General features: G+C 44.2%; 1 protein-coding gene across 5 annotated transcripts in view; it reads left to right on the plus strand.

Moving 5' to 3' along the window:
* LOC134345817 (leucine zipper putative tumor suppressor 3) overlaps window positions 1-26,547 on the plus strand; it is a 234,073-nt gene that overhangs the window by 179,613 nt on the left and 27,913 nt on the right. For all 5 annotated transcript variants that reach the window (XM_063047080.1, XM_063047079.1, XM_063047082.1 and 2 more), the window contains exon 2: window positions 11,347-11,835. In XM_063047080.1, coding sequence (XP_062903150.1) covers window positions 11,386-11,835 — 450 coding nt within the window. In that variant the 5' untranslated portion in view covers window positions 11,347-11,385. The remainder of the gene's footprint in view (window positions 1-11,346; window positions 11,836-26,547) is intronic.

A 26,547-nucleotide genomic window follows, 5' to 3' on the forward strand; every position in this document is an offset into this window, starting at 1 on the left:
GGACTGCTGATGGTAGAATCTGGAGCAAAATATAATCACTGAAGAACTCAGTAGTCAAGCAGCGTCTGTGGCAGAAAAGGGATGGTGATGTCTCAGGTCAAAACCCTGATGTACAGATGTTGCTTGACCTGCTGAGTTATTTTAGCAGTTTATTTTTTCCATATAGAAACAAGGTTCTATTTTTCTTTGTGTGGGGAAAATCACCAGCGATTTCATCCCAATGTTTAGTAACTTTATGATTTTGCCATTCTGCTGTGGATTTCTATAGGGTCACATGGTACCCACGGTGAGCTAGCCAATTAGATACAAAATTAGCAAGGTGGGAAGAGTCAGAGAGCATTGGTCATGGACTGACATTTGTCAGATTAGTGGTCTGTGACTAGCGGAGTGCTGCAGGGATTGGTGCTGGGTTATATGGTTCAACATCATTTATGATAATGCTTTAGATGAGAATGTACAGTACTGTACAAAAATCTTAGGCATATATAGCTAGCTTTTGCACAGTACTGTGTTCGTCAACGTGGAGTGAAGAGTGAGTTTGTAAATCTGGCGGGAGCAAAGGATATTGGGAATGGTGAGGGTGGAGGCCCGCGGGAGGGGTGTGGGACAGGTGGCAGAGAAGGAGTGCTGGGGGCGGGGGACACACTCAGTCCTCACACCAGGCGAGGTCATTTGATTCCAAACAATTGGTTTATTGATCATTACAGAATGTCTCTGTGGTGCTTCCCGCTCCCTCCCCTCTCTCTTCCCCTTTTCCCCCACCAGGTTTCCCCTCTCCCTTCCCCGCCCCACTCTCAGTCCACAATAGAGACCCATATCGGAATCAGGTTTATCATCACTCATCTATGTCATGAAATGTTTTGTTTGCGGCAGCAGTACAATGCAATACATAAAATTACTATAGTAACTGTGCAAAAGTCTTAGGCTCTATATGTGTGCCTAAGATTTTTGCACAGTAAGGTAGCTGGCACGATTAATAACTTTGTGGATGACACTAAAATCTGTGGTATGGTAGGTGGTGAAGAAGGTTATCTGAGATGATTATAAAGGAGGAATGGGGATGTTGGGGATGTTGTGAATGGTGTGCAGCATGGAGATGAATCTGAGGACTGTCATGTTCCCACACTCCTGTTGCTCTTGTCCTTGGATGTCATGGCCTGACGAGTCAGCCCATCTAATTGGTGCTGGTTGTGTGAGTGAGCTGTCTATCCACTTTCGTTATCCTTGTAATATTTTCACAAAGTATCAGAGATGTGGTAATAAAACAGACCCCTCAGTGCCATCCACTCACACTCATCCTATATTAATGCCATTTCATTCTCTCTGTGTTCCCAACCATTGCTCCCAGATTTGACACTCACTTGCACTCGAGGGCCAATTTACAATGACCGATTGCATAGAACATAGAAGAGTACAGGCCCTTCAGCCCTCGAGGTTGTGCTGGCATTTAATCCCACCCCAAGATCATTCTCACCCTTTCCTCCCACATAGCCCATCATTTTTCTTTTTATCTAAGTGTCACTAAAATGTCCCTTGTGTATCTGCGTCTACCACCAACCCTGCAGCGTGTTCCATGCACCCACTACTCTCTGTGTTGGGGGGAAAAAACCTACATCTGACATCCTGCCTACACCTTCTAACAATCAGCATAACATTATGCCCTCTCGCGTTAATCATTTCCGCCCTTGGGAAAAGGCACTGGCTGTCCACTCTTTCTATGTCACTTGTCATCTCATAACCTCTATCAAGTCAACTCTGATCCCCCTATGTTCCAAAGGGAAATGCCTTAGCTTGCTGAACCTGACTAAGCTCCACGTCCTTGAGATGTCGGAGGAGACCAGAGCACTTGAGTATGTGGAGACTCCACACAGACAGAAGTCAGGACTGAACTCCTGGCTCTGGCACTGTGAGGTGGTGACTCGAAGTTCAAAGTTACTTTATTATCAGAGTACGTCCATGTCACCCATATGCAACCCTGTGATTCACTTTCTTCTGGGCATTCACAGTACATACAAAGAAACGCAATAGAATCAAAGAAAAAATGTACACTAACAAAGACAGATAAACAATCCATGGACAAAAGACTACAAATTATGCAAATACAAAAGAAAAAAGAATAAGTAAGTCATAAATATTGAGAAAATGAATTGTTAAGTCCTTGGAAGTAAGTCCATTGGTTGTGGAATCAGTTCAGTGTTGGGGTGAGTGAAATTATGCACGGTGGTTCAGGAGCCTGATGGTTGAGGGGTAATAACTGTTATTAATTCTGGTGGTGTGGGACCTGAAGCTCTTGCACTGCCTTCCTGATGTCAGCAGTGAGAAGAGAGCATGACCAAGATGGTGGGGGTCTCTGATGATGGATGCTGCTTTCCTGCAACAGTGCTCCTTGTAGATGTGTCCAGTGGTGTGGAGGGCTTTTCCTGTGATGGACGGGGCTGTATTAACTACGTTTTGTAGACTTTTCCATTAAAGGGCATCGATGTTCCCATGCCCGGCCATAATACAACCAGTCTGTATACTCTACACTGCACATCCATAGGAGTTTGTCAAAGTTTTTGATGGCATCCGAAGCTTTGCAAGCTTCTAAGCGAGTAGAGGCACTGCGTGTTAGACCCAGGGCAGACCCTCTGAACAGATATTGCTGAGGAATTTAATGTTATTCCACCTCTAACTCTACCAGTTACATGACTGTGCCAGCTCATTTCTTCCTCTAACATAGAAGTTTTAATGGATGTTGTTTTTGCTGCTCATGCTGGCTAGGCATCATTATTATCTCAAAGCATCCTTCTGTGCAAAGGAATTCTTCCTGATATCTCCTCCTCCTATTTTTGTGATAAACCAAAATTTATACTTCTAGTTACAGACTCACAACCCTTAGAATATTTTGTTCAAATTTATTTTATCTGCTGATTTTTGACTCCCTCCATCAGATCTCCTTTTACCAACAAGCACAGCCCTGTTCTTTGTATTGCTCCCTAACTAAAACACCTCAACCCGTTGTATGGTTGTTACTAAAGTTATAGTCACAACCAGTGGCCTGGTAGAGATTGGACTCATAAGGAGAATGTTTTTCACCCAGAAGTTCGTGTGATCTGGAGATCGCTGGTAGAAAAGCTCATCGGACTTCCTAAGTCCTTGATTTTGTCAGAAGCTACGAGACAGCAGATCAAGGGCTGGAAAATGGAATAGTCCCTTTTGGTGTTTATTAGCTAACACTAATATAATGGGCTAGATGACCTACCGTAAATGGTCTGCTGTGAACATCATTAAAGGGAAGGGATTAAGGAAGGGGATTTTACAGGGAATCTGAAGGTCAAGTTTTATTTTACACAGGGAGTGGTTGATATCTGAGATTCCAAAGGAAGTGGTGGAATCAGATACAATTACAGTGTCTAAGAAACATTTAGGCAATGTATAGAATCATATGGTCCAAATGAGGGCAAATAGGTTTAGTCTAGATGGGCAAAAGGTCACATTGGACATGGTAAGCCGAAGGGCCCAATTCTGTTTTGTATTTTCACCTACATCAGGATTAGTGATAATTTCCTGTATAATTAAAATTAATGACTTAACCAAAAAGCTCTTGAGCTCCTTGTAAATCAATAAGTACATTCTGCAATGGACTTTGTTCAAGGTCAGGAACCCACAGCGCATACATACTATGGCTACCAGCTGAAGTTGGGAAAATAAAATGACTGAGAGAAGACAAATGTTGCTCCAGATCCACAAGGAATGCAGAATTATGAGGCGCACAGATAGGGAGGATAATAAGAATCCTTTTCCTCAGAGTGAGGGTCTTTTAAAGAAGAGGGCATAGTTATGAGAGGGAGGGAACCTGAGGGGAATTTTTTCACAGAGATCGTAGTCAGAATCTACAATGGGCTACTTGAGATGTTGGAGACAGATACACTCCCATCTTTTAAAATCATCCAGACAAACACTTAGAAGGCTATGAGCCTAATGCAGCAGGATTATTATAGATAAGTACAATAATCAGTATGTATATGATGGGCTGAACAGCCTGTTTCTGTGATGTATGTCTCTATGAAAACTGACACTTTGTTTGCTACCAAAGAAAGAAGGTAATGGCTTGAGTGTAACTGCACGGCATGGTATAGGGGCTCCTCTCTTGGTGTGACCTCTGCTACCTGTGAGAAATTACCAATTTTGTCTAACCTTTTCTAAATAAATTTATTTTGGGCAGAGGAGCAAGGGATTCTGTAGCACACTGGAGTTTCCTCTCACCAGCGGATTAATGCTTTAATTAGGAGGAGATTTAAAGGGACCAAGGAAGCGTGAAATGACAATAAGCCATTCAATCCCTCCCTGAGAAACAGGCTCTTCAATCGAACTTGTCATGGGCTTCAGGCCTACTTACTTCATGCCTTGAGGTTAGGCTCTGCAGACCATCCCTGCACCAATTAGATCTTGAGCTACATTAATCACCTTGACTGTCTGTGCCCCATGGCTTGATGTTGCATTCGAGCTCGGGAGTCAGAATCCACACAGGGTTCAGTTCCTCATGCTCTTTTGGCCCCATGGCCCATTCACCAGTGATATAGTCACACAACTCCCATCAGATCTGCATTAACTAGGTTCATCGGGAGCACATTTCAAAGAAGTAATTTCTTCAATGCTCATGCCTCCACTGGAATTTCTGTATTTGTTTCTTCAACCATCTAGTTCTTTAGTTGCATTCTGGGCTTTTATTCAACGTTGGTGTGAGCCCAAAGAGTTGGCAATGAGCAGCACATCTCCAAGTTTGTACATACTGTATGTGCAGACAGCTATGTCTTTTGCCTTGTGCCTGTAAAATGGGTGCAATGGTATTCACTGTTTAGGTCAGTTCTTTTCATCGAAGGGAAAATGACCTCTCATCCGGTCAGTGCACACTGTGCAAATTCTGCTTGACAAAGTGTTACAGAATGAGGTGGGATGGGTTTAAGTAGTCGTTCTCCCAAGCTGGAGAGTCCAAGGTGTAGCGGATAGCATAACGGATAGCGTAATGCTATTTACAGTGCCAGCAACCCACGTTCAATTCCACCACACCTGTAAGGAATTTTTCGTTCTCCCATGACTCTGTGGAATTTCCTCCAGGTGTCCTGCCACGTTCCAAAGACGTATGGGTTCGTGGGTTAATTATTCAACTGGGTGTAATTGGGTGGTGTGGGCTTCTGGGGCCAGAAGGGCCTCTTACTGTGCTGTATCTGTAAATAAAAATACACAAATACAAAAAGGCTAGACGCAAAATTAGAATTTAGAGCAGAGGGCTGCTCAATATAGACAGTGATAAGACTGGGGAATTGACTTCTGTCCAGTGGTTGTGGCATAAATTAACCCAAAACCTAAGTCAAAGTTCAAGGTAAATTTATTATCAATGTGCATATATGTCAATATATACTACCCTGTGCATATATGTCAATATATACTACCCTGGGATTCATTTTCTTGCAGACATTCACAGTAGAGTATAGAAATACAATTGAATCAATGAAAAACTACACACGAAGATGGACAAACAATCAATGTGCAAAAGAAGACAAGCTGTGCCAATACAAGAAACAAACAAATAACACTGAGAATATAAGTTGTAGAGACCTTGGAAGTGAATCCATTGGTTGTGTTCAGCATTGAGGTGAATGAAGTTACTCACGCTGGTTCAGAAGCCTGATTGTTGAAGGGTTACAACTGTTCCTAAACCGAATAGTGTGGGCCAAAGGCTCCTGTATCATGCAGTTGGCTTACTTATGTGGAATATAAATACAAACGTTTGTATAAATGGCAGTTTGTGTAAGTTGATAGAGACTGCAGTAACATTTGAGGAAAAATTTGAAATGTGCGTGAAATATTAAGCAGATGGATCAAGTTCAGGAAGATGCATTTTGGAATGAAAAGGCAGCAGTTTCCAAAAATAGTCACGAACCTGTCCTTCAGCTGATTATGATGCCAGACTTGTATACTCCTTTATTAGTTACCTCTTGTACTTAATGAAGTGGTCACTGAGTAGATGTTTGAGGTCTTCTGCTGCTGTAGCCCATCCACTTTAAGGTTCAATGTGTTTAGCGTTCAGAGATGCTCTTCTGCACACCATTGTTGTAACACATGGTAATTTGAGTTACTGTTGCCTTCCTGTCAGCTTAAACCAGTCTGGCCATTCTCCTCCAACATCTCTCATTAACAAAGCCGCAGAATTCAAGATTCAAAAAACTTTATTGTCATTCTAACCGTACATCAGCTCTGCAGGGCAGAATGAGACAGCGTTTCCTAGGAGTAGTGCAATCATAACATAACAAACGCAACACTAAATAATAAACATAACAATAAATAGTAAAACACAACAACCACATGTCAGTTAAAATCAAGTTATAAGTGTCCAGTGCAAGTTAAAAGTGTCCAAAAACAGAGTCAGGTAGAGCAGCTATTTAGCAGTCTGACTGCCTGTGGGAGGAAGCTGTTTAGTAGCCTTGTGGTTTTAGTTTTGATGCTCCTGTAATGTTTGCCTGATGGCAGAAGAACAAACAGTTCATGGAGAGGGTGTGAGGGGTCTTTAATGATGTACTGTGTCTTCTGGAGCATCGGCTCTGAAAGAGGTCTTGGACAGAAGGTAGGGAGACCCCGATAACCTTCTCTGCTCCCCTAACCACCCTCTGCAAGGCTTTTTTGTCGACAGCACTGCAGCTGGAGTACCAGGTTGTGATGCTAAAGGTCAGCACACTCTCAACCACGCCTCTGTAGAATGTAGTTAAGATGTTAGTTAAGATTATTATTGGCCACAGAACGGCTGCTCACTGGATGCTTTTTAGTTTTTGTACAATTCTCTGTAAACTCTAGAGCCTGTTGTGTGTGAGGATCCCAGGAGATCAGTAGCTTCTGAGGTATTCAAACCACCCCATCTGGCACCAATAATCATTCCAGTCACTTAGATCACGTTTCTTCCCCATTCTGATGTGTGGTCTGAGCAGCGACCGGACCTCTTGACCACGTTTGCGTGCTTCTGTGCATTGAGTCGCTGACGTATGATTGTCTGATTAGATATTTTCCATTAACCAGCAGGTGTACCTAATAAAGTGGCCACGGAGTGTATAGCTCAGATTAAAGAGATGATAGCAGGAGACCGACGTCGAAGGTGCAGGACCAACACTTTCGCTGTTTAAACAATGAGCTCACCGCTCAGTATTTCAGTATCATTCTGCTGTTGCAGAGGTGGGAATAGGTCAGGAGTTTGGTACGAGTTTCAAACTGATTTATTTTGGATCAAGCAGAGAAAGGTGGAGAGAGCACCTGGTACTTGTGTTCAGAGAACAATCCATTTGGGAGGCTGGTACTGGAGCGGAAAATATGACTGCTAAGAGACATAACTATTCTTGCAGGATGGGCTTTGAAGGTCCCATGGGGATGTTAAGAGTACTTGCTGTGTTATTATATATAGCTGGATTACTCACGCAGAAGGTATATAGTGGGACACTTTCCATCAACTTGTTGCCACATTTTGCTGTCAACATGTTTGTTGTAGAGTCTTTTTCACAACTGTGTGTCCTTTGAGCAACTTAGAATATACAGCAACAGAAAACTGTCAGATTTGGGTAAATTATTCAAGAACTTTTCATAATATTGTTCATGGTGTTGCCAAGACTGGCGAGGGCATGTCTATTTCATGTCCCTGAGAAGGTGATAACGAGCTATTTCTTGCAGTCTATGGAATATTGGAGTCATGGAACAGTACAGCACAGAAACAGGCCCTGCAGATAATTTAATCCACACCAAACCATTAATATGCCTAGTCCCATCGACCTGCACCTGGACTATAGTCCCCTGTACCACTACCATCTATGTGCCTATCCAAATTTCTCTTAAATGTTGAAATCAAGCCCTTCATCCACCACTTCTGCTGGCAGATCATTCCACACACTTATTACTCTGAATGAAAATGTTCCTCTTAAACATTTCACCTTTCACCGTATTCCACCACCTCTAGTTCTAGTCTCACCCATCCTCAGAGGAAAAAGCCTGCTTGCATTTACCCTGTCTATACCCCTCATAATTTTGTATACCTCCATCAAATCTCTCCTCATTCCCCAAAGCTCTAGGGAATAAAATCATAACCGATTCAACTTTCCCCTCTAAGTCAGATTCTCAAGTCCTGGCAACATCCTTGTAAATTTTCTCTGTATTCTTTCAGGCTGTCAAATGAGACTTTTCCAAAAGGTAGGTGACCCAAACTGTGCATAGTGCTCGAATTTAGCCTTCACCATCGTGTTGTACCACTTCAACATAACGTCCATGTTATGTTATACCATTTCTTATTCTTCCAGGGAATGCATTCTACTCCTCATTCTCTACTGTACTCCAGCTTTGCTCTTACCTTGGCTTGTGTCCAGGTTCATCTCTTAACTCCATCTACTAGTTTGCAGATGACACTGCCAAATCTCAAATAATGATGAGTTGGAGCATAGGAAGGTTGTCCGGAGCCAAGTGGCATGATGTCATGACCACTGTTTTTCCCTCGATGTCAGCAAAACTAAAGAGCTGTTTGTTTTTTTTTTAAGCAAGGGAGGTGATGCTCACGCTCATTGTACAGATATTGCTTTGATTTTATAGCCAATTGCAAGAGTATAGTCATTTTCTTTTGTGTATATGTACCACTTGTTTGGTACTTTCAAATTCTTGATCGTTTCCATTATGGATTTCAAGAAGGGGATGGTGTAATGTGCCTGTTTATATTAACAATGCTGAGGTTGAGATGGTTGAGAACTTCAAGTTTCCAGGTGTGAAGATCACCAATAGATTGTCCTGGTGCAAACACTTAGATGCCATGGCAAAAACATGCTCCATTACCTCTACTTTCTCAGGAGGTTAAAGAAATCTGGCATGTCCCCTTTGAATCTCACCACCTTTTATGGATGCACCAGAGAAAGCAGCCCATCGGGATGTATCACTGTTTTGTATGGCAACTGCTCTGCCCCAGAATGTAAGAAAGTGCAGAGAGCTCAGCACATCATGGAAATCAGCCTTCTCTCCATCATCTTGAAAAATACTTCTTGCTGCAGAAAAACAGCCAGCATAATCAAAGACCCCACCCTGGACATTCTTTCTTCTCTCCCTTTCCTTCAGGCAGAAGATACAAAAACCTGGAAGTGTGTACCCCCACACTGAAGGACAGCTTCTATCCCGCTGTTATGACTACTGAATGATTCCAGTTGTACCACAAGATGAACTTCTGATCTCACAGTCCAGCCTTGTACTTTATTGTCTGCCCGCACTGCATTTTCTCTGTGACTGAGCTCTTCATATCGCATTCTGATTTTCCCTGTGCTTCCTAAATGCAATATTACAATGAAATGAAGACAGGAGATTTAGGTGTCCTGAGGAAGGGTCTCGACCCAAGACTTCGACTGTTCATTTCCTTCTAACGATGCTGCCTGACCTGCTGAGTTCCTTCAGCATTTTGTGTGTGTGTGTGTGTGTGTGTGTGTGTGTGTGATCAGCTGATCTGTGTGGATGGCAAGCAAAATAAAATTTTATCCACCGTATCTCAGTACATTGACAATAATAAAACCAATTTGCAAATTTGCCCTGAATAACAAGAGGCACACAAGATGATAGGAGGCATAGATTGAGTGGTTGGCCAGAGACCTTTTCCCAGCATGGAAATGGCTAATATGGGGGGCATCTTTCTAAGGTGACTGGGGGAAAGTATAGGGGGGACTCATCAAATCCTGTAACCACTCCTGATGCAAAGTTTCAACCCAGAACATCGACAGTTCCCCCCCTCCCACCCCACAGATGCTGCTTGACCCAGTGAGTTTCTCCAGCAGATTGTTACTCGTGTTGGTTTTACTGTCCAATGTGACCTACACTGAGGCCGGGGCTGTGCAGAGTAAACAGTGTGCTGCACAAGTAATTCATTTTCCCGTGCCATATGGCATTGACAGTACCAACATTCTAACCATCCTGTAGTACCCTCGTACTGATTGGCATGAAGAATGGCATTGGGTAAGGATATCATATTTTCGTTCTCAAAATGACATGTGAACCCAGATGAACTTTTACTGCAATCAGTTTATTGTAGCCAATGCCCTTCAGGTTTATCACTCAGATTACTCAATTAATTGAATTTCAAAGCCTCGTTTCTACAGTCAACATTTGAACTCGTGTCTACCAAGCAACAGTCCAGGCTTCTAGACTGCTAGACCGATTACAGCTGCTCTACCATGTTGCGCTGGCAGGCAAAGGCTTTGCAACCAGACAGGTCCCCACCTTTTAGTTCATGCTCTCTTCTTCCTGCTGCCATTGAGAAGCAGGTACAGGAGCCTTAGGTGCCACACCACTAGGTTCAGGAAAAACTATTACTCTTCAACCATCAGGCTCCTGTACCAGTGTCGATAACTTCAGTCATCCCAATTCCGAATGGATTCTTCAACCTGAGGATTCACTTTGAAGGACTCTACAACTCATGTTCTCAGCTGATTTATTTATGTTTTGTTTTTTTCCTATTTATTTTGCACAGTTTGCCACCTTTAACACATCTGTTGTTTGTCAGTCCTTGTGCAGTTTTGCATTGATTCTGCTGCGTTTTGTTTTTCTGTGAATGTCTGCGAGAAAATGAATCACAAGATAGTACATGGTGATATATATGTACTTTGATAACAAATGTGCTTTGAAGAGTGTTGAAAGCAGGAAATGCAGGAGGCTGCAGATGCTAGACTGTGGAGCTGGAGGAACAGTGAATCGGGCAGCATCTGTGGAGGGAAGGAGATAGTTGATGTTTTGGGCCATGACCCTGCATCAGGATTGAGAGTGCAGTATATAAGCACAGCCAGTAAAAAGAGGTGAGGGGAGGGGTGAGGCAGGAGCTGGCAATCGATAGGTGGACCCAGGTGAGGCAGGAGCTGGCGATCAATATGTAGATCCAGGTGAGGCAGGAGCTGGCGATGGATAGGTGAGGAAAGGGGGTGGGGGGGGGAGAGCTGAAGATAGGTAGAGGCTGGCAGATGATTGGTGGAGGCAATGAAAGGCTGCAGATAATGGAACCTGATAAGAAAGGAAGGTGATGAGTCGTTTTGGATGAGGGAGGGATAATGGGCAGATGGGAGCAGTAGGAGAAGGGGATAGTGAGCCTGGTTGGTAGAGTATGTGATGGGCAGATGGAATAAGGCAGGGGAGGGAAAAGAAACATTTCACCGAACCTTTCGCTGAAAGGTCCACCTTTGTCCAATTTTTGATGCATCCTACTATCTTCTCAGCTTGGCATTGCGAGTGGAATTTCTGCCATCGATGGGCGGTTTAAATGATCTACCATCCTTGAGACTGCGAGCACTCATCATCCGTTTCTCTTCCGTCTTTCAGGGACGCCAGCTGACGTGGCTCCACGGCTGCTGAGCCAGCATGGCCAAGCTTCAGATGCTTTCAACGGCCAGTGAGCCTGCTTACCACGGCTGCCAGACCTACCCGTTGTTCGCTCCCAGGACCGCCGATCCGGGCCACTCCCAGGGCACGATGGGGAGCGTGGGTAGCGGTGTCGCCAACGAGCAGGAGTTTGCGATGAAAAGCATGAACAGCAACAACCGACCAGGCCTCATCCAGAACAGCAGCCGTCAGCAAGATGGGCTGCGGAATGGTTACGCATCCCGGGAATTCTCAAAACGCTTCTCGTCTGAGGAGAAATGCTTTAATTCCGAGAACATGACAAATTCTTTATATATCAATGGGGACCATCGTATAGGAACCAGAACTAAAACTGACATGACAAACAACAACGAGAAGAATACGCCTCCACAGCACAAAGAGCCAAGCAATCCTCCGAAGATACTTCCTATCTCTGGCAAACTAGAGCAGGTAATAATACAGTGAGGTCTGACTGTAACATGAGGATATGATGTTGAGGCTTTATAAGGCACAGATAAGCCCTCACTAGGAGAATTGTGAGCAGTGTTGGGCCGCTTACTTAAGTAAGGATGTGCTGACGTTGGAGGGGGTTCAAAGAAGGTTCATGAAAATGATTCCAGGATTGAAAGGCTTGTCATATGAGGAGTGTTTGATAGTTCTGGGCCTGTACTCACTGGAATTCATAAGAATAAGGGGGAGATCTCATTGAAACCTATTGAATGTTGGAAGGCCTCAATAGAGTGGATGTGGAGAGGATGTTTCCTTTGGTGGGAGAGTCTTAGAACAGAGGCTACTGCCTCAGAACAGAGGCATGTCCATTTAGAACGTAGATGAGGAAGAGTTTCTTTAGCCCGAGAGTGGTGAATCTGTGGAATTCATTGCCACAGGCAGCTGTGGAGGTCAAATCACTGGGTATATTTAAGATACAGGTTGATAGGTCCTCGATTAGTCAGGACCTGAAGGGTTATGGGGAGAAGGTGGGTGATTGGGACTGAGAGGGAAATGGATCAGTCATGATGAAATGGCAGAGCAGACTCCAGGGGTGAAATGACCCAATTCTGATTCTATATGTAATGGTTTTATTGAAAGAAAAGGAGTAGATTGATTTTTTTAGATTATTTAATTGGAATGAAAAGCCTCTAAAAGAATTTCAAAACTGTTAATCTGGATAACAATGACTAAAGCAAGGAAGTGATCAGGGCTGGATTTGAATTTCCATGAATACTTTGCCTCTTTCTTTCATTTTATTGTCTTTGTTTCCTAGCCTCGTCACCCCGGTTTATTTTAATGGAAGCATTTACGTCCATCAGAGCACAGCCTCAGAATAGAAGCACATTCCTTTAGAAGAGGGACGATGCGGAATTTCTTTAGCCAGAGGGCGCTGAATCTGTGGAATTCATTGTCACAGACAGCTATGGAGACTGTTATTGGGTATAGTTAGAGCAGAGATTGATTAGTCAGGGTGTCAAAGGCTACAGGGAGAAAGGGGAGAGTGGGGTTGTGAGGAATAATAAATCAGCCATGATGGAAAGGTGGAACAAACTCAGTCAGTCAAATGACCCAAGTTCGCTTCTGGGTCTTGTGGTTTTATAATCCCGTATTTTAATGGGATCTGAAAAGGATATCTGGGCAGCTACTTGGATAAGAAATGAAGGCAAATAGGATTAACCTAGCTGGGCACCTTGCTTGACATGAATGAGTCTGAGCAAATAACCTGTTTCCATGCTGTCTAACCTTATGAATCTCTATGAAAGGGGTGAAGAAGGCAGGGAGAAGTGAGCTACGAAATTCTTGTCCAGAGGCAAGAGTGGACTGGATGAGGGATTCAGGAAATGACCTGAGGCCGGTTGTATTGTGGGGGAAAGTCCATGACAGAGTAGTGAATCTGTGGAATTCATTGCCACAGACGTCTGTGGAGGCCAAGTGATTGGGTATATTTAAAGCAGAGGTTAATAGGTTCTTGATTAGTAAGGGTGTCAAAGCCTATGGGGAGAATGGGATTGAGAGGGATAATAAATCAGCCACGATGGAATAGTGGAGCAGACTCAATGGGCTGAATGGCCTAATTCTGCCCCTATGTCTATGGTGTTGTGGAATGATGAACTGCTGAAGGTGACTGCAGCAGTGGTGTAGGGACTGCGTGTGGTCACACTGCTATGTGCTTGCTCCTGAAATGTTTGGTGCTGGCTTTGGTATTCTGCTTGAAATGTTTGCAGTCTCTTACAGCCCACCCAGATAGAGTAAACTCTGCAGACTACTTTTTCCACTCCCAACTTCTGTTATTTTGCCAGCAGTGGTTTCCACCCTTGTTTGCACCTTGTCCTGAAATGAGAGGGTTCTGCTGATCTTAAGATGCAATAAAACTGTACGACTGCCAACTCTTCCCTGCCTGCCTGCTTGTAGGTGGATTGATTGTCTACTAGACTTTACCTAGACAGGGCTACATGTAGCGTAGACTTCAGCCGAAAGTAGTCTGTGAACAGATCGCAGCCAGTCCTTGAACCGTCAAAGATACAACTTCAAAATCATTGTTTAGTATGTTTTATTTATATAGCATGCTCCTGCCTGTGCTGAGGACTTGTTCAGATTAAGCTTCATTTTACTGTCAACACCAGCTGCCCAACCATGCACTGAAATGTGAAAACTCCAGAGGGAAGAGGGAGAGGCATTAGGGCCCAGATTATAGATGTTGGAAATCTGAAATTTAAAAAACCCAGAAAATGCAGGCAACATTGAGCAGATGTGGGAGTATTTGTGGAGAGTTAAAAACAGAGTTCTGATTGGTTATCTTACATTGGAACTGGGAAGTCCTGAAAGCAAGTGTGATTTAGGCTGTAGAGAGGAGGGAGAGTCGATGGGAATGTTTAGGGTAGGGTGGGCTTGGTGCCAAGCTGAGAGAGGGTGGGAAGGTTTGTTCATTGCAGCTGATCTGTCTGAAGGAGGTGTAAATGGAGAGAGATGAAAGACAGATATGACTATATAGAGTTTTGGTTAAGCTATGTTTTGTAACTTCAAAACATTAAGGAAGACATGGGAGTCTGCAATGTGAGTTCATGTTTTACCCTAAGCAAGGCATGCATGTATCATGTGGTAGCGCAAATCACGTATTTTTGCATATAACCCATAATGAATTATTGATATGAACAAGAATGCTTAATCAGACAGTATATTTACAAGATTCCTCAAATGTCACCAAAGTATTAAATACACAAGACATTGATCCGCACTGGAGTATTATCTACAGTCACCATGCTTTAGGAAGGAAGTGATTACAGTGGAGAGGCTGCAGAAGAGATTCGCTGGGAAGTTGCTTGGACAAAAGGAGGGGCGTGCATTGATTTCCTTGGAGTGGAGAAGGCTGGGCAGTGGGGTTAGCACACCTGATAGAGCCAGACAAAATCATGAGAGACATGTAAGGGGTTGATGATGAGAAACTTTCCTCCACAGCAGATGCAACTATAACCAGAATCTGAAACATCAAAGCATGAACAGCACAGGGAAATGGGAAGAGTCAGGAACAAAAAGACAGAGCTACAGAGCAAGGGGCCAGTGATTTGAAGCTGAGGTGTTAAAAGGCTAATGAGTGTTTGGAAAACTCTGTCCCCATAGAACATGGTGGTCAGATCATATATCTATCTATCTATGCCCTTTCACTGTTCTGTTACTCTGATTCTAAAGGGAGAAAGAAAATGTTGCTTGAACCATTGCTGGAAATCTGAAATAAATAAACTGGTGTAGAAACTCAGTGGGTCAGATGGCATCTGAAGAGAGAGAACAATGGAGTTAATTATAGGGTTGATGACTTTTCATCAGAACTGGCCGGTTCTGATACAAACTGGAAAGGCTGGCTATTTGATATTGGTCCAACTAATCAATATTGAGTCCTGAGGCTCAAGTCCACATTGGACTTCATTGAAGTGGTTTGAGAAGCCATAGACAGCAAGGGCAGAGTGAGAATGGACCAGACACTTGGAGTGATAGCAATTGGAAGTTCATGGCCGTGCTTGCAGACTGAAAGGCAGGTTAAAGTGTGGGCTGCAGAGAGCATTAGGCTTCAGTGAAGGTAAGTACTGACTGGCTAAGGTGGTTTTTCTTCTCTTGGCAGACTGGGGATAAAAGATATGGAAGTTAATGCAGAGGTGTGGTTCTCCTACAGCACATGGGAAATCTCGGGCATTTCCAGTGTCCTTGGTGACTATAGTTGAATATTAAAGATAAAGATTTGATTTATTTATTGCACTGAAAGATGTGAAATGTGTTGTTTGTATCAAGTCAAACCAGCCAGGATTCTGCTGTGCCAGCTCCCGCGACACCACACGCCCATCGCCACAACTCACTAACCCTAACTTGTACCACTTTTGGAATGTGGAGCACCCAGAGCAAGTCCACGTGGTCACCGGGAGAAGTACATACTCCTTACGGATAGTGGTGGGAATCGAACCCCAACTGATGGTTGCTGGCACTGTAAGCGATTGCGCCGTGGTGGTGGGGGATTCATTAGTGAGGGGAAGAGACAGGAGATTCTGGGGCTGGGGTCAAGGCTCCTGAGTGATGTGTTCCTTCCTGCTGCCAGGTCTATGCATGTCACTGATTGGGCACAGAACATTTCTGAAGGAAGAGGAGGAACAGCCAGAGGTCAGAGTACGTGTTGTTGCTAATGACGTCAGAGTGAAAAGGAATGTGGTGCTGCAAACTGATTTTAGGCAGTTAGGCAGAAGTGTTAAAAAGCAGGACCTCCAGTTTTGAAATCTCTAGATTACTGCTGGTGCCATGTGCAAGTAAAGGTAGAAATAGGAAGCCAGGGTAGATGAATGTGTTCTGAAAGAACTGGTGCAGAAGGGAGAGCTTTGGGTAATACGCACAAAATGCTTGAGGAGCTTAAGCAAGTCAGGCAGCATCTGTGGAGAAGAATAAACAAAGTATGTTTCGGGCCGAGACCCTTCATCAGAACCTGACACAGAGCCTGGAGCAAAGGCGTAGGCTCCATCCTCATCCCTAACTCCCCACATCCCTGTCCCTAAACCCTAACCTGACCCCTAACTCCCTTCTCTGTCCTCAAAGCCAACCCTATAAACTTTAAAAAAAATATAGCTAAGTCTGAGCCACAAATAAACTTAAACCTGATTCAGATTAGGGCCCTGGCTAAGTGCCTCCCCTCTCAGCAGGCTGAGGATAGCAGACACCAATAGAATCAACAAACTCATTCGTAAGGCCAGTGATGCTGTGGGGATGGAACTGGACTCTCTGACGGTGGTGTCTGAAAAGAGGATGCTGTCCAAGTTGCATGCCATCTTGGACAATGTCTCTCATCCACTACATAATGTACTGGTTGGCACAGGAGTACATTCAGCCAGAGACTCATTCCTCCGAGATGCAACACAGAGCGTTATAGGAAGTCATTCCTGCCTGTGGCCATCAAACTTTACAACTCCTCCCTTGGAGGGTCAGACACCCTGAGCCAATAGGCTAGTCCTGGACTTATTTCCTGGCATAATCTACATATTACTATTTAACTATTTATGGTTTTATTACTATTTATTATTTATGGTACAACTGTAACGAAAACCAATTTCCCCCGGGATCGATAAAGTATGACTGTGACTATGAAATTAACATGGGCTTGAAGTTGTTCAGAATGGTGTTTGCTGCTGGAAGGTGTGCATATAAAGTGCCCATTTTAGCTTGTGGAATTGTAAAGTTGAATCAAAAGCTAGCTGTTTTCACAATGACATGTTGAATTACAAGTATTCTGAAATATATCAGTTAGAACAACATATTGTGATAACGTTGTACTTGATCTTTGTCCAGGGCAGCAGCGTTCTGTTGCTTTCCAGGTTAATGGTTGTGTGAATGGGACTTTCCAATTGGAGCAAGTGTGGACTAGTCCTGCCTGGAAATGTGCAATTAAGAGGACAATGCACAATTGTTTGATATCAAATATTTATTTCCCTTTGAAGGAATGGTGTGCATCTGCAGAGCTTAGTAGTATATGTTCACATGATGTTAGCCCCGTCAGGAATGTACAGGTGGAAGAAGGAGCCAAAGAGGCAAAGTAGTGAAAAGCCTTCAGGTAATCAATCATTCAAGTCACAATAGAATTGTGGCTATTGTACCAAAACCAGGGTGTACATGAATCTTCGTCCGTAAGACCATAAGTCATTGGAGCAAATTAGGTCATTCGGCCCAATGAATCTACTCTGCCTTTCCATCATGGCTGATTTAGTATCCCTCTCAACCCCATTCTGCCTTTCCTCTTAACCTTTGATGCCCTTACTAGTTAAGAACTGATCAAACTCCAGTTTAAATATAGCCAATTACTTTGCCTCCAAAGCTATCTGTAGCTCTGGCTGAAGAAATTCTTCCTCATCCCTGTTCTCAAGGGACATCCTTCTATTCTGAGGCTGTGCCCTCTGGTCCTAGACTCCCCTGTCACAGGAAACATCCTCTCTACATCCACTCTATCCAAACTACTCAATATTTGATATGTTTCAGTGAGATTCCTCTCATTCTTCTAAACTTCAGCGAGTACAGGCTCAGAGACATCAAACATTCCTCATATACTCACCCCTTCATTTCTGGGATCATCATTGTGAACCTCCTCTGGACCCTCTCCAATGTCAGCATATGTTTTCTTAGATAAGGGGCCCAAAACTGTTTACAAAACTCCTAGTGCAGTCTGACCAATGCCTTATAAAGCCTCAGCATTACATCCTTGCATTTGTGTTCTTTTCCTCTTGAAATGCATGGTAACATTGTATTCACCTTCCTTATTTACTTACTGAATGATGCAACGAGGAGTTGGCCCTTCGAGCTGCACCATCCAGCAATCCCTGACAACCTCAATGAACCCTAACCTAATCCTGGGACGATTTACAAAGACCAATTAACCTATTCAGTATTTCTTTAGACTGTGGGAGGAAACCAGAGCACCTGGGGAAAATCAGTACATTCCAAGGGGAGGATGTATAGAGACTCCTTACAGAATGGCTCTGGAAGTGAAGTCCAAACTTCGGAAGAAGCATTGAAGCAGCAACAATTCCCTGAAGGTTAACTTGCAGGTTGATTTGCCCAACCACCAACTCAACCTGCAAGTTAACCTTCAGGGAATCCTTGCTGCTTCAATGCTTCTTCCAAATGTTGTTCAACATGGAGGAAGAGTAATTCTTAAGATACACGAGAATGGCGGTTGGTAGCAGAAAGTATACTTTCCCATAAAATCCGATGTGCTGTAACACCATGGCTCCTAGAATCAGTATTGACAATTCACAGGGCAATTCTCTCCTGTCCATGTCCCTTATCTATCCCTGCTACTTCTATAGATGTATGGTGGAGAGTGTATTGACTGGCTGCATCATGGCCTGATATGGAAGCACCAATGCCTTTGAATGTACAAAAGGTAGTGGATTTAGCCCGGAACATCATGGGTAAAGCCCTCCCAACCGTTGCGCACATCTACATGAAACACTGTTGTAGGGAAGCAGCATCCATCATCAGAGATCCTCACCACCCAGGCATGCTCTTTTATTGCTGCTGCCATCAGGAAGAAGGTACAGGAGCTTTGGGATTTGCACCACCAGGTTCAAGAACAGTTACTACCCCTCAAACATCAGGCTGTTGAACAAAGGGGGCACACATAACTACACTCACCTGCTCATCCATTGAGATATTTTCATAACCAATGATCTCACTTTAAAGATTCTTTATCTTTTTATTTATTGCTATTTATTTACATTTTCACAGTTTGTTGACTTCTGAACTCTACTTGATGCTTTATAGTTACAATTCTGTAGATTTGCTGAGTATACCCACAGGAAAGTGAATCTCAGGATTGTATGTGGTGACATACAAGTACTCTGATAATAAAATTACTTTGAACTTTGAACCTCCTGGACCGGCTGCCCAACCAATAGGACAGGGCGTATCCAGGTACCATTATGAAAGACACAAGAGAGTCTGCCGATGCTGGAAACTTACAGCAACACACACAAAACTGGAGGAACTCGGCAAGTCAGGCAGCATCTGCGGAGGGGAATAAACAGTTGATATTTTGGGCTGAGGCCCTTCAACAGAACTGAAGCATAGACTGTTTATGCCCCTTCATAGTTGCTGCCTGACTTTCTGAATTCCATTGTGATAGAAGACTTCGGCACATTCTTGGTAAGGTGTGGTATGATTATGTTCAAAACAACCATGTCTGGCTGTGGTAAAGAAACTTCTGTGAGATGTTGGTCGAGGTTGCCGGGTCTGTTTAGTCTTTCCCTGAATGTAGAGGTGATGATAAGGGAGAGTGACCCACCAGGCCATTTCAGAGGGGAATTAAGACATAAGCACTTTACTGTGGCTCCAGGATTAGACAGAAGCCAGATGGATCAATATGAGCAGGATTCTCTCCCTAATTAATATTAGTAAATCACCTGGGTCTTTAGAACGATGGCATTCTCTTTGTGGAACACTGGGTTTCACCATTTCTCAATCTTCACACGTAAAACTTAAATGAGTAGTTTCATCTTGGGAAGAGTTACTAGAGCCTAATCAGAGCAGCATTGGGAAATCAGCCCGACACCTCAGCAACAATCTATTCACTGGCAGTGCTCTGGAGTGAGTTGCCAACAGTCCTGGAATTTGAGGATCTCACAGAAGCTGTTGTGAATGACTCGGTGCGGTGGGGGAGGGGTGAAAACATTCAAAAATCAAAGTAAAATTTATTATCAAAGCACGTCATAGTGGTGCGTAGTCCAACATACGGTGCAAATGTTTGTCTTGAATGTTCTTCTTGTGATTGGAAGACCCTGTTGAACGTTGGTAATATAAAATTCTGCAAATCCTGTTTACTGGTGAGACTGACAGTGAGGGAGATGCATTGCCTCGGCCGTTAATGCAGACCAGGCCCTGATACCACAGCGTTGCCTGTTACAGCCATCCAGGGGAGGAGGCACCGGAGCTGGTGTGAGAGAGAACGAAGCATGGCGGGCGTGCTGGAATCCATACTGACCCTTCTCATTGGTGCTGCTTTCCAGTGTTTGCTCCATGGAAGACCACCTGGATTGCTTGTGGCTGGTGCAGCGTGAGACGAGCAGGATTACTTCTATTATGGCTGACCCACTGCCAGTTGAGGAACTGCTACATGCTTGTTCTTGCGGAAACATGGCTCCAGGACAACACCCCATGCTCCATCGACCTTCAGGCCATGTCACTCAGGGACTTGTGCTAATATTATTTTATGTGGCTGTATATTTGTGCTGTGTGTGATTGTTGGTGTTGCGTTTTGTACCTTGGTCCCGGAGGAACATTGTTTTGTATAGTTGTATATATGAGTTTGGTTGAATGACAATTGAAGTTGAACTTGATCTTTTACGTGTCACCATACACTACCCTGAGATTAATTTTCTTGCAGACATTCACAGTAAAAACAAAGAAGTCCAGTAATGCAATAGAATCAGTGGGAAAAACTACATCCAAACATGTTCCCTGTTTCCATTTTCTTTGGACACTCTTGATTATCGAGGTAAAGAAAAAGAGGCTGTGTGACTAGGTGGGCCACTTGGAGGTATGAAGTCGTGAGACTTCACGAGAAGCTAACCACAGTTGATAATAAGAGATGAGAAAGATAATGATACTTTTATCCTGGTTTCGTCATAAGAACACACTACAAGCTAAACAAGGGACTCTGTTAAATTGCCAATCTCATTGTCAGGCATAGAAAGTATGCATCACCTGTCACAAATGGAATGCGGTGCTTGAAAAATCTCTTGCCTGACAGGTTTATCGGTAGCCATGCAATAGCTTTAATTGGTTTATTAGTTGCAGGTCGTGCGACTAGAAGGTGACACCGGTTTCATTGAATGTCTCAAGTGTCTGTTTTTCTGACTGCGGGTACTGGCGGCTGAATTCTGTATGTCAATATATGTGGCCATGTCACCCCACCGGCCATTCTTATCTAGCAGCCGAAGGTTATAATTCCCGGCAAAACCCCAGCAATCCTGGCAACATCCTGACAGAACTTGCCAGTCTTTTGCTGTGGGAAGTCCCGTTGCTGTGCAGGTGGAGGTCACATGACTGGCCTTGTGTTTATTTTATGATTGGCATTTTGGAAGCGAACACAATCAAGCCTTGCTTTTAGATACCCTAAGTCACTTTACAAAAGGAACTCCAGGTATAACTTCAAGAAGCAGCGGAGAGATGGTGACTGGAGCAATTGTATGGCAGCTCCTTTATAATACACAGACCTGACTCGAACAGGAGAATCTTGTTTAGTCCTGGTCACCATGCTAAATGATGTGAAGGCTTTAGAGAGCGCCCAGAAGAGTTTTATGGGAACAGTTCATGGGTTAAGGACTGCATTAACAAGGAGCTTACCCCACTAGTCTTTGTCAGTCAAGGCATTAAGTGTAGGAGTTGTAACTATACAAGTGTATATGTTGTAACTATACAAGTGATTGGTGAGGCCACACTTGAAGGACTGTATACAGCTTTAATCATCGTGTTATACTACAGATGCGGTTAAACTGGTAAGATCGCAGGAAAGGTTTATGAGGGTTTTGCCAGGAATGGAAGGCCTGAGTTAAGGGGAGAAGTTGGCCAGCCTATGTTTTTATTCCTTGGAACGGAGGAGAATGAAAACGTTTAAAATTACGCGAGGCGAAGATAAGATGAGTGGTGACAGTCTTTTCCCTGGGGTGGGGAAAATTTTTCAAAAGAGGCTTGAGAGGTGACTTTCACGCACAAAAGGTGTATTGTGTATGGAAGGAGCTGCCAGAAGAAGTGCTTGAGGCCGGCACAATAGTATCATTTAAAAAGCAAAAAGCAGGCACAATGGTACATTTAAGAAGATACAAGGAAGGGCGAGGCTTGTAAGGGTATGGCCACATGCAGAAATTGGAACTAGGTGGGTGGGCACCAGGGTCAGCAAGGACGTGTTGGGACGAAGGTACCTGTATCTCTGCTGTATTGCTCTGTGATTCTAAATACTGTGCAGTCAACAGTCTACCCAAGCTCCTCATTCTCCTGTGCTGGTTGTCATTATCAATCCAAGATGCAACTTTCTCCAAGCTGCTTTATTAATGTTTAACCATTATTCAAACAACTCTGTCATTTAGTTCAGCAATGACTAATGGTCTGAGACTCTTTGAGTGACCTTAATAATCCTCTGCAGCTCTACATTGCAGTTCTCCCAATCCTGTCTTAATGTAAGACCAAAACTAGAGGAGCAAACAACATGGGAACATTCGGCCCCTTGAGTCTGCTCTGACATGCAGTTATATTTGACTTTTTTTTCCAACTCTCTTGCCGATCAAGAATTCCTTTCTTGGATACACCCCTAATCACTCGGCCACCGCAGCCCTCTGTGGCAATGAATTCCACAGATTTTCTAGAACTAACCTTTAGCAGAAGAAATACATCCTCATCTCTGTTTGAAAGGGACACCCCTTTATTCTGAGCCCATGCTTGACTCACTGATGGAAACATCTCCATTTCCATTCTATTTAGATATCTTAGTGTCCATAAGAACCCACCCAATCCTTCTGAACTCCTTCAAGTGCAGGCTTGGAGATATTAAGCACTCAAATGTTGATAAGATATATCGAGTGGGCAGCCAGAGACTTTTTCCCAGGGCAGCAATGGCTAATACAAGGGGTCATAATTATAAGGTGTTTGGAGGACAGTATAGGGGGAATGTCAGAGTTAGGTTTTTACACAGACACTGGTAGATACATGGTACAGATTGTTAGAGACATTTAAGAGACTCTTGGGCACATGGATGAAAGAGAAATGGAGGGCAGTGTGGGAGGAAAGGGTTAGATTGTGCTTAGAGTAGGTTAACGGGTCAGCACAACATTGTGGGCTGAAGGATCTGTACTGTGTTGTGCTGTTCTACATTCTGTATATTAAGCCTTCCATTTCTGGGATCATTCTTGTGAACCTCCTCTGGACCCTCTCCAGGGCCAGTACATCTTTCCTTGGATTTGGGACCCAATATCGAGGCATTACTGGCTTCCCACCATGTGCTGTAAAATCACTACCTGATTTCAGGGTAAAAGGCATGAATTGGAAGAGTCATTGCCAGTCAGTGATTGCATGGTGATAAACAGTGTGCTGTGCAAGACATCCACAGATCAAAGGGGTTCATGGAGCAAGAGAGAGGCCTGAACTTCCTTAATGTGCCTCCTCGATGTTGTTCCTGGTCTGGACAGTCTTCAACCCGCAATAGATAACGAAGACACTTGGAGCGGAGGAGAGTGCGGGGCGGGGCTTATTTTGTGCACCAACCAAATGAACATTTTGTGCTGCTATAAAGCTTAAAAAACTGAAACTTAAAACTGTTCTCCCCAACCTCAATTCCCCAACTTGATTGCAGATTGATCCTGAGTTCCTGTTCCTTCCTGGGATCTCACTGAGATAAAAGTTTCCCACAACTCTGCCACCTCAGCAGTGCAGGTGTGGCAGAAGATGTTAGCAGATGTCAACCTTCATCAGAACACATCAGGTCTCAGCCGGAGACATCGATTTTTTATTCATTTCCATAGATGCTGTCTGTTTTGTTTGTGTTACTCTGGATTTCCAGCATTTGCAGAATCTCTTGTGCTTAGGAAATTGCTGAGGTTCCAGTCAGGTCACCGTGAGCTTTTGGCAGAGTAAGATCCCACAAATACTATTGCAGTGAAATTAATTTCTGCTTTAGTGGCTATGAATTAGGGATAAGTGTTGGCCTGAACTTTTTAATAAGGCTCTTTCAAGAACTGATGAGGTCTCAGATTGTTAGATCCAGAAAACAATTGTGACTGTATAACAGTCCCTTCAGACTGTGCCAAGGTAACAGCCTTAATTTTGTACCTGGAGTGACACAAGTCGTTCCTGCCCATTTCCCCGTAAAGGTGAACGAGCTATCCTGATAGAATATGAGGTGTCACTCCTCCAACCCGAGGGTGGCCTTGTTAGGACAGTAGAGGAGGCCATGGACTGGCATGCCGGACTGGGAATGGGCAGTTTGCTCATGTGCGTCATCCTGTGGAGGTTTCAGTGAGTGGACCTGGATGGAGTTTACCACATGAAGCACTCCTTAATAGTCAGTACAATGCTGAAAGAAAGAGTTTTGGGCCTCTAATTTAAGAAAGGATGTGCTGATATTGGAGAGGGTTCAGAAAAGGTTGAACCTTTACTTAATTCAATTCAAGCTTAATTGCCATTCCACCATTCATGAATACAGCCAGATGAGACAGTGTTACAGCAGGGTTGAGGTGCTAAAACACATTACCAATAGCCAAACAGAAGTACACAATCATGGAATAAAAGTGTCCGGATGCCCCACCCCACCCAGCAACACTGCGGCTCGATGCATCTATAAGTCAACAAACCCACAGAATACGTAAAATGCAATGACGTGCAATATGCCTGTCCAGAACCACTAGCCCACTGATGTCATCTGTTGACCTGTCCCCATGCCAACTAGGTGACACTGTGGCTTTGAGGCCCAGTCCTTGCAGATACAAGCACTTATAGCATATTAGTGAAAACACAACCAGGCCGCTCAGTCCAACTGAAATCTTCAGTCGGCCACAACTGCACTGTGCTGCCCCCAGTAGAGCGAGGCGGCTCCCCCGTTGCAGCTGAAAAGCAAGTGGCCCTGCAGCTTGAGGCCGAGTCCATTGAGTGCTGCCAGAAAATATTCTGCAGCCACCCACAGCAGAGCTTGGCTTCTGCCTGGGGGTGGAGGCGGGCAGCACAAACTGCGTTCCGGACGCTGTGCCACGCTGCCCTCAGTAAAGCGCAATGACTTTGTCTCCTCACTCCGGTGGCTGCAAACAGGCGGCACAGTGGCTTCAGGCCCAGTCCTCACTACAATCCCCCACCATCTGCCCTGCTCTCATCCAGTAATTCAGTAAATCGATCTTATGGTGTACCAGATTACCATTTCCAAAGGGCTCTTGCGATCGCAGGGAAAGTGACCATGACAACCACTCGCTATTTGACTGCAAGCCTCCATCGACTCAGGCAGCAGCACGTTGTGCAGCTCCTTAATATTCTCCACCAGGGAGCAGCTCACTGATGGTATAGACCTGCAGTACTTTAAATTCTGAATGTAAATTAGGATCTTGCGATCATTAGAAGTGTGGTTAAGTAGAATGGTAGCACCTTTTGTTGATCCCGCAGAAGCTGCTGTGACCAGTCATGCCACCTTCTTGCCAGAATTCAAGTCTAATTGTCATTCAACCGTACATGAATACTCACGAATACAGCCAAACGAGATAGCTTTACTGTAGAGTCAAGGTGCAAAACACAGTACCAACAGTCACACACAGCACAAAGCACACATAGCACGTATAAGTAAGAAAGATAAAAGAGACCAAACGCAAGCCATCCAGCACTGCCGAGAGCTGCAAACGACCACAATGGCTTGTCTTCTGCTGAGTGGACACGGGGATCAGCACTGACTCCAGCCTGTACGCCACACCAAACTGCCCTCGGTGGAGCGCACCGATTCCAAAGCCTCTCTCCCTGCGGCTGTAAACAGGCGACACTGCGGCTTGAGGCCTAGTCCTTGCACATACAAGATAGTAAGCATATGTGGGACAGCAGTATAATACAACCGCGCAAAATATATATGATATATGTATAGTCCAGACCCTGAGTCCATTGTTCTGCTGAGTGAACACGGGGGGGGGGGGGGCGGGGGGGAGCACCAACTCCAGCCTGAAAGCGGTGTCACGCTGCCCCAGTGGAGTGCACTAGCTCAATGCCTCATTGCCTCTCTCTTCCAGTGGCTGTAAACTGGCATCGCTGTAGCTTGTGGCCTTGAGTCCAACTGAATGCTGCCAAAATCTGCAGGTGACCGCAATACACCTTGTCTTCCACCCGGCGAGCACTGGGGCGGTGGGGGGGGTGGGGGGGCACTGCCAACTCCAGTCTGGGTACCATACCACACCACCCCACCCCCGGTGGAGCACGCCAGCTAAGACACTTCTCTCCACGTACCTGCTTCCAAAATTTTCCCTGTCAGCATATTCCAACACTTACCAGTTCTTCTGTAAAAAGAAATCAGTTTACCTCCTTTAAACTTTAGCCTTCTCGCTTTAAAGTTATGCCCGCTAGTATAAGATATTTCCAACCTGGGAAAAAGACTCTGACTGTCTTTCCTATCTCTAACTCTCATAATTTTATTTACTT

The sequence above is a fragment of the Mobula hypostoma genome, chromosome 4, assembly GCF_963921235.1.
Source record: "Mobula hypostoma chromosome 4, sMobHyp1.1, whole genome shotgun sequence".
Lineage (NCBI taxonomy): Eukaryota > Metazoa > Chordata > Chondrichthyes > Myliobatiformes > Myliobatidae > Mobula > Mobula hypostoma.